Below are 19,790 nucleotides of genomic sequence, written 5' to 3' on the forward strand. Positions count from 1 at the left end.
CAGATTAGGGATGAGTCAAGGGATGTGAATACTTTCTAAAGGCCCGGTACAAAACTAAAACCAGATTAGGGATGAGTCAAGGGATGTGAATACTTTCTAAAGGCCCGGTACAAAACTAAAACCAGATTAGGGATGAGTCAAGGGATGTGAATACTTTCTAAAGGCCCGGTACAAAACTAAAACCAGATTAGGGATGAGTCAAGAACAGCATCAAATAAATCAACAGACAATTCTTAGTCACCTTTATTAAACTGTCCAATTATTCATACTGTACAGTTGACCTAATCTCAACTGAATGACATACATTCACATTTAGAAAAATCATTTAAACTATCTCTACCGCATTATTCATGACGGACAGTGTGTTGGCTGCTTGGCTTCACAAACCTTTTTTTACCCTCATCATGTAGGCACAGATGATTTATCAAAGTTACATACTGCTATATAGATGAAAGTAGTAGACCTACTTTAATATCATACATGGAATTACAAAGTTAACAGGGCAACAACATTTGCCATTTCATACATGTTGTTTCAAACATACTGTAATACTCATGTGAGGTTGAGGTTTCACATACTAAGGACCTCTGATTAAGGCATCAATAAACTGGATTTTAACAAAGGCAAAACAGTGAGGTCACCTACTACAACGCATAAACAATTACACAAAATCATAATCCATTAAATGCTGCTCTCTAATACTTCAGGCGGGTCAAGTGAGCTACACACTACTATTCATTCCTGAATACTGGGATATGTTTTTGAACGATTTCACAGTGGCATCTGAAAATGCAGTCTGGAACATGTCATTTACTTGAAAAATCCTTGTCTTTCCTCTTGTATTACTATGGTTTAATAAAACAATAACACCAATGTTATACAATGTTATTCTTGCTTTTTTGAAAAGGTAATCATACAGCTAGAGAAATAGATTTAAGTTTCTCAGCTTATCAAAATGGAATGCACAATTAAAGAGTCACCCACATAAAAATACCAAGAAATCTCAGAAATATAGTATAAACTTTATGATCAGAAAATAGATAAAAGCTATATGATAAATCAACCTGATATATTGCAGTTACGGTAATCATGATAACACAGGAGGTTGAAACGTAGCGATGCGCTGAATATTTAGTCTCTTTTTTGTTTTTAACTAGGCAAGTCGGTTAAGAATAAATTCTTATTTACATTGACGGCCTACCCCGGCCAAACCTGGACGACGCTGGGCCAATTGTGCGCCGCCCTATGGGACTCCCATTCACGACCGGATGTGATACAGCCTGGATTCAAACCAGGGACTGTAGTGACACCTCTTGCACTGGGATTTGAAGGATTGGTGTACATGCCCTGTGCAGTGGAACAGGAGCCAGCATGGTTGGTTTTGGGTGGAGTTAGGAGGGACTAGGGTGCTCAGAACAGAGAGGGGAAAGGACTGGTCAGTGTTATGGAAGGCTGAGGCACTCTACTTCCTGGTAATGGCGGCCACAGCTTTCTTGGCAGCGTCATCCAGGTCATTGGCGGCTACGATGGGCAGTCCACTCTCTGACAGGATCCTCTTGGCCTCCTGCACATTTGTCCCTATAACACACACACACACACACACACACACACACACACACACACACACACACACACACACACACACACACACACACACACACACACACACACACACACACACACACACACACACACACACACACACACACACACACACACACACACACACACACACACACACAGTTAGTGAATGGTCTATGATGTAGAAGGAGAGACTTGTATGCTGCATCTCACACCACTACACCCACTGACTAAAAAGACACAGAACACAGGAGAACTTAACCCAACGACAGGTGCACCAAGAGATGGAGAAATGGATGACTGGCATACTTCCATTGGTGAAATAGAACAGATGTGTCTGTGAAGGAGTGAGAAAGCCAGTGGTCTTGAAAAGGGCAGGGGGAATGTACTGCGTTCCATTGGCTGCAGTGGAGGTCAGAGGAGAGGCAGGCAGGCAGCTGGCGGGGTCTCTGCTGATCTGATCATGCCCCAGTGGAGCTCTAGCCATGCAGAGACAACCTGAGACACTACAGCTCTGAGGCCTACACGGGCTCCCTCAAAGCACAGCCATAACCATGACAGCAATGATGGAGAGAGAGGGGGGGGCAGAAAAAGAGAGATATGGGGGAGAGGTTGAGCTAGATCGAGAAAGATATGAAAAAATAGTGAGATAGTGAGAGCTTAAGCACAAACTTGTCTCTGCTCTCCCTTAGAGAAAAGGCCAACCCACAGAAACAACAGAGCCCAGCTGTCTATGTGCTGTTCACTGATTCACTGATTTCACAGATGAGAATGGTACTGCAGGGAGGAGGGCATTTACATAACGCAGGTGTTCCACATCCCTATGATGTGTGTGTGTGTGTGTGTGCGTCGGCGCGGCTCTCCTGACTGGTGTGTAATTAAGATTGCATGATATGTGAAATCTCAGGAGCCTGGATGTTCTAATCAATAGCAGTTTCATGAGGAATTATATTACCGCCGCCACTTAACTCCTAATATTTCAGCGCTTTTGTCCGGTGAGATAATAACTCATTCTAAACACATTTTTTGAGTTCTGCACAAAGCAATCAATTGTGTAATCTAATTAGAGGAAGGGAAGGCATTGGGCAGACACACAGCAGATATGGGATCCAAAGTCATCTTCTAAACGAACAGCATCTTCTCTGTCCTCTGCTAAATCTATATGGAAAAGGGCACTGCTTTCGCTCAGAGGCTCAATACACTGAAATAAATTTCATTTGGATTGACAAATCACAGAGATCATATTCCCGTAGAGGTCTTGGAGAGGTTATCAGCTAATAAACAAATCCAATCTGGGACAAGAAACACTCCTATTCATCTTTATATGGCCTTCACTCTGCTGCTATACAAATATATTTTTACAGAAAAGATTATAGACAAATATTGTATAAAATACTTAGTTCCTGGCTCTGTCAGGAATCCTGGAACTGAAACTCCTAGATCTAACACCAACAGACTTTCTAAGAATCTCACCACACATAGGGTTCAACAAACACAGAGTGTGTGTGAGTGCCTCTGCATGTGTGATTGTGGAGGGTGTGTGGAGAGAGCTTGTGTCAGTGAGCAGAGTGCAGTTCCAGAATGAGCGGCAGGGAGCAGTGTCTGTCTGTCTACAGCAGCAGCCCAGCATACTGATACTGTACGGGAGGTGTAGTTTCACCTACAGCCACTAGGTGCTGCCAGAGACCTCAAAGTCAGGTCTAAAGAAAACATCAGCAGAGGCCTGTCCCTTCAAGAGACACTTTATACTATACTACTAGGAGGAAGGACATTCACAATGGTGCTGATAGATACACACACACACACACGCACACACACACACAGAATAGAATGGTGAACGTATGTATCATACAGAATATAATTGATTTATACTATGTGGAATAAAGAACTATGTTCTCTCTATGCAACACATAACTGCAGTGTACTGAATGAACATACATGGTCAATACATCCTCCCTTATACAATACAAGGAGTGTGTGATAATGACTAGCCCTGTCCAGTACCTTCAGCTGGGATCTCTGGGGTGGGAGCTTGCCTCCTGTTGTAGTAGAGGGATCTAAACAGTGGCACTGAGACAGAGCCGGAGCTACACGGGCTCCAGAAGCACCATGAGCCGCGACAGCCCTGCCTGAGTTTATAGCAGATTCTGATCATTGTAAATTAATATATGCCACTTAGCAGACGCTTTTATCCAAAGCGACTTACAGTCATGTGTGCATACATTCTACGTATGGGTGGTCCCGGGAATCGAACCCACTACCCTGGCGTTACAAGCGCCATGCTCTACCAACTGAGGGGCCTATTGTACAAGAGTGTGTGTGAGAGAGAGAGAGAAAGTGAGAGAAGGGAGTGAGAGTTTATGTATGCGTCTGTGGTAATGGGCATGTGACAGGCGTATCTGTTGTGGCGTGTGTGTGTGTGGTCCTCGGCTGGACATTGATGGCCCGATCAAAGCATCTGATGGCTTTATTAAGGCTGTAATGATTCTGTCAGTGATGTGTGTGTGTGTGGTCTGCAGCTAGTCAGCAGTAGATTAAGCTAGAATGATACTGTCAGCACGACCTCTCTCTAGAACCACTAGTCCATTCTAATTACATTGGAAAACGTCTATATCCCCCACATTCTCCTTTATTAAGGAGAGCCTGGTCTCGACAGACAGCCATCCAGCCAGCGGAATGGCCTGAAGGGGAATATAGTCCCCTTTTCACAAGACCGTGTGGCGCGTTTAAGGGACTTTTATCCACACACACAGACTCATGCATACACAAAGACACATGCCACACATGCACATTCGCACACACACTGTGGCCAGTCTCTGAGAGGGGGCAGTAGTTCCTCATTTAGATTTAGCGTGCATGTGTTTACATCAGGCATGACTATCTGCATTGGAGAGCCTGACAACCATGCAGTGTCCATCAATAAATGAAAGTCCAATGAATGAAAGCCAGCCCATTAATAAAACATCAACCACTGGCATACAATTCTCAACTCCACATCTCCACAACCAACCACCATGTGGCCAAAGGATGCAGAAAAAAGGCTTTCCAATTAAAAGTGGCAGAGTTAATCCTGGCTGATCCTTTTGAAGAGCAGCCTGCCATTATGGGGTCTGTGGTCAGCGCAGCTAGCTAGGCTGATTGATTCTGACCAATCCCGCTCTATGATGCCCCAGCCGTAATGACCACAGCTAAATCACGGATTAAACGCCATGAGGACTCTGATTCAACCCAATGGTCACCATGAACTTCTGAGCCAATCCCCAATTTGAGAGCCAGAGGCAATTTGTGACATGTTTGTGAAAAGTGAAACCGCTAATTAACGTTTTTGTGTGTGTCTTCCATGAAAACATATTGGCAGAGTCAACACAAACACGTGTGTGTGATCAAAGCAGTATCGATCACACTAAACATGCTGCCACCACTATTCAGGGAAGTCAATCCCAGCTATGGATTTGAACACAATCATTTGCCTCTTTCAGCCCTGAGTCCAACAACAGCTCCTTATAGGACACATCACTGCAATTTGTCTTTTCAGTTCGCTGCAGCTAGCAACTGGAACGTTATGTGTTGCTACCATGCTGTGTTTCATGTGTTGCTGTCATGCTATGTTGTCGTCTTAGGTCTCTCTTTATGTAGTGTTGTCTCTCTTGTCATGAGTGGTTTGTCATATATTTTAATTTAAAATGTTTGTTTTTAATCCCAGCCCCCATCCCCGCATGAGTGCCTTTTGGTAGGCCCTCATTGTAAATAAGAATTTGTTAAATAAAGATATACATATATATATATATATATATATATATATTACAGGTCGACCGATTAATCAGAAAGGCTGATTCATTAGGGCCGATTTCAAGTTTTCATAACAATCGGAAATCTGTATTTTTGGGCACAAATTTAAATGTACCTTTATTTAACTAGGCAAGTCAGTTAAGAACACATTATTTTCAATGACGGCCTAGGAACGGTGGGTTAACTGCCTCGTTCAGGGGCAGAACAACAGATTTTCACTTTGTCAGCTCAGGGGATACAATCTTGCAACTTTACAGTTAACTAGTCCAACCCATTATGACCTGCCTCTCTCTCGTTGCACTCCACAAGGAGACTGCCTGTTACGCGAATGCAGTAAGCCAAGGTAAGTTGCTAGCTAGCATTAAACTTATCTTATAAAAAAACTATCAATCATAATCACTAGTTAACTAGCTGATATTACTAGATATTGTCTAGCGTGTCCTGCGTTGCATATAATCTGACTGAGCATACAAGCATACAAGTATCTAAGCATCTGACTGAGCGGTGGTAGGCAGAAGCAGGCTCGTAAACATTCATTCAAACAGCGCTTTCTTTGCGTTTTGCCAGCAGCTCTTTGTTGTGTGTCAAGCATTGCACTGTTTATTACTTCAAGCCTATCAACTCCCGAGATGAGGCTGGTGTAACCGAAGTGAAATGGCTAGCTAGTTAGCGCGCGGTAATAGCGTTTCAAAGGTCACTCACTCTGAGCCTTCTAGTAGTTGTGTTGCTGGTTCGAGACCTGGGAGGAGCAAGGAGAGGGACGGAAGCTTTACTGTTACACTGGCAATACTAAAGTACCTATAAGAACATCCAATAGTCAAAGGTTAATGAAATACAAATGCTATAGAGGGAAATAGTCCTATAATTCCTATAATAACGACAACCTAAAACTTCTTACCTGGGAATATTGAAGACTCATGTTAAAAGGAACCACCAGATTTCATATGTTCTCATGTTCTGAGCAAGGAACTGAAACGTTAGGTTTCTTATATAGCACATATTGCACTTTTACTTTCTTCTCCAACACTTTGTTTTTGCATTATTTAAACCAAATTGAACATGTTTCATTATTTACTTGAGGCTAAATAGATTTTATTGATGTATTATATTAAGTTAAAATAAGTGTTAATTCAGTATTTTTGTAATTGTCATTATTACAAAGAAATGCAACATTTTTGGCAGATTAATCGATATCGGCCCTTTTGGTCCTCCAATAATCGGTATCGGCGCTGAAAAATGATAATCGGTTGACCTATTCTTATTATATATATGTGTGTGTGTATCTGGGGTTAACTGTATCTAGTTTAAACCAATCTGCAAATTTCACTTTCTATCAAAACAAAAGGCAACCTGTTTGACATTTTAGCATGGCCGATGCATACACATCTTTTGTAGTCGGTCCTTTCCTCATTTTAAAAGGTATGCTTAAGTTAGGGCAGTGGTCCCGTGGTAGGAACATATATCAGCGGAAATTTCAAGTACGCCACGTATAGTTTTTGATAAAACTCAAACTTTCATTAAAATGCACATACAATATACTGAACTAAAGCTACAGTCGTTGTGAATCTAGTTACCGAGTCAGATTTGTAAAATGCTTTTCGGCGAAAGCATGAGAAGCTATTATCTGATAGCATGTATCCCCCAAATACTGCACCGTCACCTAACGACAGATTTTGCGATAGCCGGGGGCTACTCAGAACGCAGAAATAAAATATAAAACATTCATTACCTTTGACGAGCTTCTTTCTTGGCACTCCTAGATGTCCCATAAACATCATTTTGGGTCTTTTTTTTATTAAATCGGTCCATATAAAGCCTAGATATCGATCTATGAACACTGTGTGAACAACGGAAAAAAATAGCGTTTTATAACGTAACGTCATTTTTTTAAATTAAAAAAGTTGACGATAAACTTTCACAAAACACTTCAAAATACTTTTGTAATGCAACTTTAGGTATTAGTACACATTAATAAGTGATACAATTGACCACAAGGCGATGTCAATTCTATAGGTGTCCTTATTGAAATACTGTCCTGAGAAATCTCAACCAAAACATCCGGTCGGAGACCGGAGGGAATCGGTTCCCTTGATTCGGTTTGACCAAGAAACAAAGCCCAGGCAAATGACAAGACTCTAGACAACGTGTGGAAGCTGTAGGTACTGCAACCTCAGCCCTATTTAATCCGGTTCACCTATAACAATTCCTGGAAGTCGCGCATGGATATTGTTTTCCATTTTCAGTGATCAGATTTTCCTGCACTTTTCGATGAAACGCACGTTCTGTTATAGTCACAGCCGTGATTTAACCCGTTTTAGAAATGTCTGAGTGTTTTCTATCCACACATACTAATCATATGCATATACTATATTCCTGGCATGAATAGCAGGGCGCTGAAATGTTGCGCGATTTTTAACAAAAAGCTGCGAAAAGCTACTTAGATTCTCGACATCCCTAACAGGTTCACTAGGGTAGGGGGCAGCATTCGGAATTTTGGATGAAAAGCGTGCCCAAATTAAACTGCCTGTAACTCAGGCCCAGAAGATAGGATATGCATATAATTAGTAGATTTGGATGGAAAACACTCTAAAGTGTTCAAAACTGTTACAATAATGTCTGTGAGTATAACAGAACTGATATGGCAGGCGTAAACTTGAGGAAAATCCAACCCGGAAGTACTATTATTTTGAAAGGCTGTTTTTCCATTGAAAGCCTATCCAGCATACTTAGGACCCGGTTAATAAGCTCTGTGGCTTCCTCTATATGTGGCCAGTCTTTAGGCATTGTTTCAGGCTTTTACTCTGAAAAATGAGGGAGATACAGCACTTTCAATCAGTGGCCAGTGGAAATTTCCATTCATCAGCCATGCGTCTGATTGTGAACGAGCCTTTCTTGTTTCTCTTTCCTATTGACAAAGCTTTTGTCAGGTTGAAATATGATGGATTATTTATGACAGAAACAACCGGAGGTTTGATTTTAAACATCGTTTGGCACGTTTCTACTAACTTTTATTGTCTGGAATTAGTGCACGCGCCTTCTGCATTCGGATTACTGGACAAATCGAAGGATTTTGGTCATAAAGAGGGACATTATCGAACAAAACAAACATTTATTGTCCAACATGGAGACCTGGGAGTGCCACCAGATGAAGATCATCAAAGGTAAGTGATTCCTTTTAATTCTATTTCTGACTTTTGTGACACCTCTCCTTGTTTGGAAAATGTCTGTATGGGTTTCTGTGGCTAGGAGATGACCTAACATAATCGCAAAGTGTGCATTCGCCGTAAAGCATTTTTGAAATCTGACTCAGCGGTTGCATTAAGGAGAACTTTATCTATAATTCCATGCTTAACACTTGCATTGTTTATCAATGTTTATGATGAGTATTTATGTTATTTGATGTGGCTCTCTGCACTTTCACGTATGTTTGTTTGAGACAATGCATTTCTGACCATAACGCGCCAATGTAAACTCAGATTTTTGGATATAAATATTAACTTTATCGAACAAAACATACATGTATTGTGTAACATGAAGTCCTACGAGTGACATCTGATGAAGATCATCAAAGTTTAGTGATTCATTTTATTTCTATTTCTGCGTTTTGTGACTCCTCTCTTTGGCTGGAAAAATGGCTGTGTTTTTCTGTGACCAGGTACTGACCTAACATAATTGTTTGGTGTGCTCTCGTCGTAAAGCCTTTTTGAAATCGGACACTGTGGTTGTATTTACAAGAAGTTTATCTTTAAAATGGTGGATAATACTTGTGTGTTAGAGGAATTTTAATTATGAGATTTCTGTTGTGTTGTATTTGGCGCCCTGCAATTTCACTGGCTGTTGTCGAGGTGGGACGCTAGTGTCTGGGAGTGTAAAGACTAGTCAAACTGATGGTAGGTAGGGGTGTAGAGCTGTGGGCCGGGAGTGTAAAGACTAGTCAAACTGATGGTAGGTAGGGGTGTAGAGCTGTGGGCCAGGGGTGTAAAGACTAATCAAACTGATGGTAGGTAGGGGTGTAGGGGTGTAAAGACTGTGGATGGTAGGTAGGGGTGTAGAGCTGTGAGCCAGGGGTGTAAAGACTAGTCAAACTGATGGTAGGTAGGGGTGTAGAGCTGTGGGCCGGTGTAAAGACTCGTCAAACTGATGGTAGGTAGGGGTGTAGAGCTGTGGGTGTAGCACCACCTGTACAGTACCCACCTTCCAGCCTGACAACCAGGGGAACTTTGAGCTCCAGCTCACGGCAAGCCTTGGTGATGCCGTTGGCAATGATGGCACAGTTGACGATGCCCCCGAAGATGTTCACCAGGATGGCCTCCACCTGTGGCCGGGAGGACAGGAGGGTTATTATAGTCTTATAACGGGTTCTCCTATGAAGTACACCTACAATTCTTCTTACATATATTGATGTCTTCATATCTGAAAATGTTTACAGTAAAGCGATAGAGGGAGAGAAAAGACTCAAACAGTAAACCTGCGGCAGACTGTGTGATGTCTGGCCAGGCAGGGTAATTACACTAACAAAACAAAACAGTAATTACTCAGAACAGACTGTGTGATGTCTGGCCAGGCAGGGTAATTACACTAACAAAACAAAACAGTAATTACTCAGAACAGACTGTGTGATGTCTGGCCAGGCAGGGTAATTACACTAACAAAACACAACAGTAATTACTCAGGGCAGACTGTGTGATGTCTGGCCAAACAGGGTAAGTACACTAACAAAACACAACAGTAATTACTCAGGGCAGACTGTGTGATGTCTGGCCAAACAGGGTAATACACTAACAAAACACAACAGTAATTACTCAGGGAAGAATGTGATGTCAAAACACAACAGTAATTACTCAGGGAAGATTGTGTGATGTCTGGCCAAACAGGGTAATTACACTAACAAAACACAACAGTAATTACTCAGGGAAGATTGTGTGATGTCTGGCCAGACAGGGTAATTACACTAACAAAACACAACAGTAATTACTCAGGGCAGACTGTGTGATGTCTGGCCAGACAGGGAAAGTACACTAACAAAACACAACAGTAATTACTCAGGGCAGATAGCGTAATTATCCTGTCTGGCCAGACATCACACAATCTGCCCTGAGTAATTACTGTTGTGTTTTGTTAGTGTACTTTCCCTGTCTGGCCAGACATCACACAAACAAAACACAACAGTAATTACTCAGGGCAGACGGTGTGATGTCTGGCCAGGCAGGGTAATTACTCAGGGCAGACTGTGTGATGTCTGACCAGGCAGGGTAATTACACTAACAAAACACAACAGGCAGGGCAGACTGTGTGATGTCTGACCAGGGGCAGACTGTGTAATTACACTAACAAAACACAACAGTAATTACGCAGGGCAGACTGTGTGATGTCTGGTCAGACAGGGTAATCACACTAACAAAACACAACAGTAATTACTCAGGGCAGACTGTGTGATGTCTGGCCAGACAGGGTAATCACACTAACAAAACACAACAGTAATTACTCAGGGCAGACTGTGATGTCTGGCCAGACAGGGTAATCACACTAACAAAACACAACAGTAATTACTAACAAAACACAACAGTAATTACTCAGGGCAGACTGTGTGATGTCTGGCCAGACAGGGTAATCACACTAACAAAACACAACAGTAATTACTCAGGGCAGACTGTGTGATGTCTGGCCAGACAGGGTAATCACACTAACAAAACACAACAGTAATTACTCAGGGCAGACTGTGTGATGTCTGGCCAGACAGGGTAATCACACTAACAAAACACAACAGTAATTACTCAGGGCAGACTGTGTGATGTCTGGCCAGACAGGGTAATCACACTAACAAAACACAACAGTAATTACTCAGGGCAGACTGTGTGAAGAGTTGAGTGTGAGCATGTTTGTTTATCATCTCTAATCTGTAAGAGCCACTGTGTGTGTGTGGTGTGTGTGTCTGTGCGTGTGTGAGTTAATGATGTTTACACACTCTTCTTGGGCCAAATCCAATCTCTTTGGGTCACATTCTTGAGATCTGCATATGTAACTAAAAAAAGCCAGTGTATAGACTGAACATTGGAATACAACATATTGGTTCAAGAATTGTATTGCCATTTGATGAGTGTGCTTTTCCTGGATTCAAGTCAGACAACATTCTATATTTTCGCCATTGAATATGTCCTCTTTGAGGACACACTACATGGTGTGTGTTTGTGTGTGTTCGTCAGACAGCCATATTAATGTGGAGCAGCTGTCAATCTCCAAGGAGAAGCAGTCCTCAGGTGGAGGTGTTGTTCATCACTGTCATCTGTGACTGATAAAACACTATTAGAGCCAGTACCATAACCAATAACACAGGGACAGCCATGCCAAAGACACACACATGCACTACACACGCACAGACAAAATTGCTTCGCCAGAGAACATTCTGTCTATAGTGAGTGAGAGGTGGTGTGAGAGAGAGTCTCATTGGTCCAAACTTGCATAAAACAATTTCACTGTCTGCCTTACAACCTGCTACTGTAGGTGAGATCTGAGGCGGGCCTGAATGTTCCTTTCTAAAGGTAGATGTCATCTCCACAGCCTGGAGGTGTGAGTGTGTGTTCCCCTTGGCCCTAGGTAGCTCTCGCCCCAGGCACAGACAGCAGATTGGTCTAATCCTGACACTGCCTCTGCCCAGTTACAGCATTACAATCAGACAAAATCACAGAGAGGTAGAGAGAGCGAGAGGAGAAAGAGCACGAGAGGAGAAAGAGCACGAGAGGAGAGTGAGAAGAGTACGTGAGAGGAGAGAGAGCGAGAGCAGAGTGAGAAGAGTACGTGAGAGGAGAGAGAGCGCGATAGCGAGAGGAGAGATAGCGAGTGATGGCAAGAGAGAGAGAGCAAGAGAAAGCGCGCGATAGCAAGAGAGACCGTGATAACAAGAGAAAAGAGAGCATGAAAGCAAGAGGAGAGAGAGAGCGCGAAAGCAAGAGGAGAGGGCGATAGCAAGAGGAGAGAGAGAGCGCGATAGCAAGAGGAGAGAGAGAGCACGATAGCAAGAGGAGAGAGAGAGCGCGATAGCAAGAGGAGAGAGAGAGCGCGATAGCAAGAGGAGAGAGAGAGCGCGATAGCAAGAGGAGAGAGAGAGCGCGATAGCAAGAGAGAGAGAGCGTGATAGCAAGAGGAGAGAGAGAGTGTGATAGCAAGAGGAGAGGGAGAGTGTGATATCAAGAGGTAAGAGAGAGTGTGATAGCAAGAGGAGAGGGAGAGTGCGATAGCAAGAGGAGAGATAGAGTATGATAGCAAGAGGAGAGAGAGAGTGTGATAGCAAGAGGAGAGAGAGCAAGAGAGGAGAGAGAGAGAGAGAACGATAGCAAGAGGAGAGAGGAGCGCAAGAGGAGAGAGAGAACGCGATAGCAAGAGGAGAGGGAGAGCGCGATAGCAAGAGGAGAGAGAGAGTGTGATAGCAAGAGGAGAGAGAGAGTGTGATAGCAAGAGGAGAGAGAGCGCGATAGCAAGAGGAGAGAGAGAGGAGAGAGCGAGAGGAGAGCGAAATAGCAAGAGGAGGGAGAGCGAAATAGCAATAGGAGAGAGAGAGAGAGAGAGAGCGAGAAGAGAGCGAGATAGAAAGAGGAGGGAGAGCGAAATAGCAATAGGAGAGAGAGCGAGAGTAGAGAGTGAGAGCGAGCACCGTGGAGGAGAGAGCGAGAGGAGAGAGTGAGAGGAGAGCGAGATAGAAAGAGGAGGGAGAGCGAAATAGCAATAGGAGAGAGAGCGAGAGGAGAGAGTGAGAGCGAGCGAGAGGAGAGAGCGAGAGGAGAGAGTGAGAGGAGAGCGAGAAGAGAGCACTAGAAAGGGAGAGTTACAGCAAGCTAGAAAGAGAGTGAGAGTAATAGATAAGAGAAAGACAGAAAGAGAGACAGGCAGAGGTCGCTGTGGCTTCTGGTGGTGAGATCTGTCAATACTCCAAGCTCTGTTGAACCTTAGCCCTGCCATTGATTTCTCCCTGTAGCTCATTAGACTATCTATACTCCAAGGACACCACTAGGAAAGGTATATCTACACATCAACATATATATTACACTCAAGTTTAACTTTATACAATGTCACTCAAGGAAGCCCAATCAATGCCCATGATCTGACTTGTGGACCACCGTGGTGGCTCCCAGGTGTGATTTACTGTACATACTGTAACAGCACTGTTGTAGATAATCAAACTCAATAAAAATCATGTTCAGTAAGACCGTGTGGTTCGGCCGGTTTCTGGCGACACACAGAGTGATTGAAGTTTCCCATCAGCGCTTGAGGCTGATTTACAGAACACAACACAGGGATGCGCGGGGTAAAACTGGTGAATGTCCTGCTATTCTGTCTCCTCACCACTGGGGGGCAATAAATATTAAGATGCTGGTTCTGAAGCTCAGTACAAGCCCTATTCTGTTGCCATCAGCAGCACATTTTTCAATCCCAGCTCTATTCAGTAGCACCATATTTCTTCCATTCACGAGTGTCCTATTAACATCTATGTATATAAATGATACATGAGACATGATTTATGTATGCCCGCATGCAAGTAAAAGCAGTTTATAGAAATATGGATGAAAAATAGTTGGCTTCACTTCGGTGGAGTTTTGTCATTCAAAAACATGTTAAACAGAGCAGCCCCCTAGCCCGTGTACAAGAGTTCAACTTTCACCAAACAGGCTTTTAACGGTTGCAACACAGTTTTTGAGAAATGTTTGGTTAAGTCTGATCACTAGCCATGATTCCAATGTATCGTCACAGAGTTAAAAGACGAGGCACACATGATCAACCACCTGCTGTCACACAGCGCCGCCATGAGCAGAGGTCTAAAAGACTCTCTCTAAGTTCCTTGTATCCTCAGTGTTCAGGAAATGGATGAAGACAACACCATATTCAGGAAGCTCTGTAAATATGTCATTCACATCAAGCTTCAATGACCTTTATACTGTGAGGGGGTAAGGTGTCACCTCCGTCACCAATGTGTTGCACCTGGATGACACGCGGGAGCCATTCTGCAAACGGTTGACGACATATTGGTTACATACTGTAGTGGCTTTAGAGACGTTGAGCTGCAGTAGAACCACAGAGCCTCTCCACCGTAGATCTGGCTCTTTAAATGTCACACTGATTAATAGCAGAAAGGAATGTTAGGGTCAATCCCTTTGGTTCAATCCCTTCTCCATTCAAAAGTCAGTCTTACATGTGATCCAGTCGACTCGAGCTCGGACTCAAACTCTGACCAACCCAAAATCACACAAAGATCAATTCAAATCCACTCGGATGCAATTCAATAACATACATTGTACTACTCTCCAATTGCCCCTGTGATACAGTAGCCTCATCATTTGAGCTAGGATAAATATAGGCGATTTATTTGCTTGCAGGAGAGCAAAAAGGAATAGGAAAAGTTTATTGTACCGGGATCCTTTGGGAACCTTGATGCCTGTAACGTATGAGGAGTTCTACCTGGCCCAGTGAATGATTCAAACTTCACATAATAGGATCATAGCAGCCTCTGCTCCAATACCGTCAAGGCTCTTTCACATCAAACTGCGAAAGAGCTTCACAGTAGAAACAGGCTTTTCAGCCTCCATTATCCAGCCTGCTAACTGCATTTAAGATGGGATGAAATGTAGCTTTGTAGACTCTACGCTGACAGACAGAGGAACTGCATTTAAGACGGGATGAAATGTAGCCTCGTAGACTCTACGCTGACAGACAGAGGAACTGCATTTAAGACGGGATGAAATGTAGCCTCGTAGACTCTACGCTGACAGACAGAGGAACTGCATTTAAGACGGGATGAAATGTAGCCTCGTAGACTCTACGCTGACAGACAGAGGAACTGCATTTAAGACTGGATGAAATGTAGCCTCGTAGACTCTACGCTGACAGACAGAGGAACTGCATTTAAGACGGGATGAAATGTAGCCTCGTAGACTCTACGCTGACAGACAGAGGAACTGCATTTAAGACGGGATGAAATGTCGCCTCGTAGACTCTACGCTGACAGACAGAGGAACTGCATTTAAGACTGGATGAAATGTAGCCTCGTAGACTACGCTGACAGACAGATGAACTGCATTTAAGACGGGATGAAATGTAGCCTCGTAGACTCTACGCTGACAGACAGAGGAACTGCATTTAAGACGGGATGAAAGGTAGCCTCGTAGACTACGCTGACAGACAGAGGAACTGCATTTAAGACTGGATGAAATGTAGCCTCGTAGACTCTACGCTGACAGACAGAGGAACTGCAAATCCCCAGTGTCAATGCATTTTATAAAACACATTCATATTTTATGCCTATGCCTCTTGTTCAACACAATATGAGGATGAATGTCATATCTCTGACTGGTATATACACAACATTATAACCCAACAAGTCATCCCCAAAACAACCCATGATACCTACAAAATAGACACGAGAAACCATAATATTTCTCCCCTATAGACCTCTCAACACCTAAAAAGTGATTTTCTTGCGCTCATTTGAACTAACTAACTAACCAGCCATCCATAATTGCATTTCCTCTGTCTGCCGCCAGCATCCCTGTGGTTAGTGTGTACTGCTGAATTATCACTCCGACACACATTTAGCACTGTGCTTCACACTAACAGCAGTGTACCCCTGCTGACCACTGCTAATCTGTCAGAGGAAACGCATCTCTTTTGTTGTAGCCCTGCAGATAGTCCAGAAACATCTGGAAATCCTTGGTCTCTCTGTGGCCTATTAAGGGCATTGTTCTGCTTTATCTGGTGGCAGCAGCCTCCTCTGACAGGCCTGCAGGTCCAGGTCCGGGCTGCACCACCCAAAACGGGGGCTAACAGTTAACATGCAGCCTTTCCAAATGAAGACAGGGCCTACAGGCACTAATGATCTACCATGAATCAGCAGTTCAGCTGTGGTATTGGGCCCAGTTCTATTTAGGTCCCCACCACCTTCCCACAGGTAGGTGAGAGCAATAGTTTGAAAGCTCTTCCTTAAGCCTATTGGAGAACCAGGTGAAGCAATCACCATATAAACCAGAAGTCCTCCCTACTACATCAATGGAGCTCCCAGTTTATCCCAAATAACCGATTGAACCCACCTCAAAATGACTTGTCGCTTCTGAGGACAAAAAAACACATACATGGTCAGTCATACAACACACGTGCACAGCATGGATATTAAATAGCATATGTACGTTTGTGTATAGCGCTACAAACAGCACACTTGGCCTGGACAATAAGACCGTCCATTTGATTGTAGTTCTTCTTGGTATCCTCCTCCTGGCTTTCTCTTTTGGCACCATCTTATTAAATCTAAGGGCTATTTTCCTCTCTGCAAATCCATTCCCTCTGGTGTGCTACTCTTCAGAGGGCGAGAGAGACAGACAGAGATAGAGAGAGATAGAGATGCGGGGGTATACGCGTCGTGCAGGTCTGGATGCTATTGAAGGCTGGGATTGGGCCTGGCGAGGGGGATAAGAGGGAAATAATTATCCGGGCTGTTGAAGCATGACAGCTCCTCCTCGCCCAAAGTGAAAGAGATGAAGCATTATGTCAAGAAAGCCTGCTCACAAACACATCTTGACACCGCCATCTAAAGTTTCACTTCATTTTAAGAAACCCTCAGTGACTGACGGCTGGCTACCTACGTGATCAATGGACGGGAGATGCTTCTCTACCAACACACAGGGAAAGATGGCTTTACTGCAAACATTGTCCCTCTTAGTAAAGCTTTAGATAAACAAATGTGTGCGCAAATGTCATTTGGAAGATATTTGTATGTGTGAAAGTATAGAAAAGCTATAAAAATAGCTGTAGAAGTAGTATGATTCTGTATCAAAGACCATTCTCTCGTTTCTTCCAAATCCATGTCCTTTTCCTGGAATACCCAAGTTATTTTCCTGGAATACTCAAGCACCAGGTCCATATGTCATGACAAATCCAGAAACCATTCATTGCATTGGTCGTCACTAGGTATCAAGAAATATAAATGTCAACAATTTGTTGAGCCCTGATATGACCTAACAGTGACATAGCACAAACCAACCCACTCTGAAAAACAATGTCCTATCCTATACAATACGTCCTTCTCTCTCTCCAGCTCCTGACACATCCTGCTGTCCTGAAAAGCTCTCTATGCTGCGAGATCTGAAGATGGCCATGTCCTTCTGTTCCTCAGGCCCTGTTGCCACGTGACAGACCAGCACACTCTCTCTACGCTGAAGAAAAAAACAATCAAGGCAGAAATGGGTTTGCAGCAAGCCAGGGGAGGCACAGGCGAAGGTGGAGATGCGGGGGATGGGGGGGACAACAGTGTCCCTGTGAATTGATACGGGAGCCAGTCATTTCCGCCTCAAGGTCCATCTCTCTTGTGAGAGAGCGGGGGTGTTGTGAACTGTGACAGCTGGCTCTCAGTGAACCCATCTCCCAAGTCGTCCTTTCACTCAGACACTTTTCAACACACTCGCCAATATGGCCAAGACAAAGCAGCTACCAAGACGCTAACCACAAATTTAAAAGACACCAAACCACTCATACACACAGACCCACACACACTCAAACTAGTTGTATAATGTTATAAAACCTAATGCATTCATATTTTTATTTCACTTGTTGAATCCTTCAGTCAATGAGTAATGTACATGGCACTAAACTACCAAGTGCTCTATCAGTTTGCAGCGTACAGACAAGAGACAGTTTTCTGAAGGTCGTGGTAGGGGACAGACATCAAGGCGAAGTTAAATGTAAAGCACAGCGTTAACAATGGCATTTCATCCATTGACACAATAGGGGCTGTTTAATGTAGACAGCCTGATCTACAGAAGTGAAATAAATGCTCCTGATGACATTGGATTGTCTCATTAAGTTTCTCGTTAAGTCAGTGTTAGAAGAACCAAATAAACCAATTCCAATTTGTGCTCATGTCTGCAAGCTGCTGGCCTCCATGCTCACACACGTACTTCTGCACCCCATCCATCCCACCCTGACTGAACCAACAACCCCAGCCTTAGAGCTTTCTCCCATCCCATTGCTGTTTCCCAGGTCACATCATTCATATTCTCTCAATGCTACCAGGCACCGAGTGCTCGCAAAGAGCCCTGGGGGCCTCATCGAGTTTGGATCCCGACTTTGGAAAAGACTGAATTGCACTTTGTAGTGCACTTCCCTTTTTTATGGAGATGGTGGCGTGCGCTGTGTTGGATCGTGTCTTTGTTGTTGAGTTTGAAGTGACTATTAAAACACAGAGGCATATCTGATGGAGCCGTCGGTCTGTCGAACGACCCTGCACTCGGTCACGTCCCTCAGCGTTTGCCACCGATAGTTTTTTAATCAGATGGGAGGGCAGGAAAAAAATCCACAACAAGAAGGGCTCTAAAGCAAAAGTCCAATTTACCATCAGTAATCCAGGCTGGAGATTTAGTCATTTGACACTAGAATGGTTTCATGGGAAATCTATCTACTGTCAACACGTGGTCCTAAAGAGGGAGAATGCAAGCAATCTGGAGTGAAAGTGAAAAAAGGGCTCAAGTTTGCCAAGTACGAGAAGAGTAGTGAGACAGAGAATAGGTGGAAAACACATAGGAGGTCAAATCTTGAGCGAAAAAAGGTCAGGTAAGAGGACAAGAGTGAGCGTGAGCAACAGGGGACGAGATGACAGAAAGACAAGGCAATGAAAGATGGGAGACTGGCAGCAGGCAGACGCCACAGGAGCGAGAGAAGGGAGCACAGAGACCAGCACTGGCAGGGGACATTGTCAGATGTCAGTCAGGGATGTAGAACTCATTTCCTGCTGCTCACCTCAGGATCTTGTGCATGTTCACACACACGATGTAGCTGCCATGGTGCGGTGATAAAGGCAGAGACTGTACAGCAGCCATATTATTCATCCCGAGGGCCGCATGTCACCGCTGACAGGCAGACATAAATATTCCTCAACCCTTTCAGCAAGGGTTAATGGCTGTCGATCAGCAAGGGAAGGGGCCAACAGAGATATGCAGGGCCACGTGTGCATACAGACACACAGTATCGCTCCATTTAAAGCACTACTGTTTGAGGGTAGCGTGAGCGCTGTTAAGATTAGACTGGAAAGGGAGACACACAGACAGCCACACACACATCCAAACCCCTCAAACTATCAGACACATACACATAGTACGCGCACAGACATTGTTAAATGTGAACAGTGATTACTATACACAATCCTCAGATATTTCTCCTTTCAATCATTGCAGAGCTCAGCCAGCAAAGTGGCGCTCTGCTCAACTCAGCTCCGAGCGAGAATTACTTTATTAAAATGAAGGAATGCATAATAGCAGGGAATGGCATACATAATCACCTCCGAGACCTAGCACAACAAACCAGCACTGAATATAACAGACCAACATTCCTACTTTGTTCATAATGCTACATGGCCAATCAAATTGTAATTTATTCTAATGTATGCACAC

At 43.7% G+C, this 19,790-nt stretch overlaps 1 protein-coding gene across 2 annotated transcripts in view; it reads right to left on the minus strand.

Annotated features, from left to right (window-relative positions):
* Positions 1-228: 228 nt before the first annotated feature.
* LOC124002942 (succinate--CoA ligase [GDP-forming] subunit beta, mitochondrial-like) overlaps positions 229-19,790 on the minus strand; it is a 124,703-nt gene continuing 105,141 nt past the window's right edge. For both annotated transcript variants that reach the window (XM_046310795.1, XM_046310793.1), the window contains 2 exons: positions 9,565-9,685; positions 229-1,578 (listed from right to left, as the gene is read on the minus strand). In XM_046310795.1, the coding sequence (XP_046166751.1) occupies positions 1,463-1,578; positions 9,565-9,685 (237 nt within the window). In that variant the 3' untranslated portion in view covers positions 229-1,462. The remainder of the gene's footprint in view (positions 1,579-9,564; positions 9,686-19,790) is intronic.

Source organism: Oncorhynchus gorbuscha, linkage group LG18 (genome assembly GCF_021184085.1).
Source record: "Oncorhynchus gorbuscha isolate QuinsamMale2020 ecotype Even-year linkage group LG18, OgorEven_v1.0, whole genome shotgun sequence".
NCBI lineage: Eukaryota > Metazoa > Chordata > Actinopteri > Salmoniformes > Salmonidae > Oncorhynchus > Oncorhynchus gorbuscha.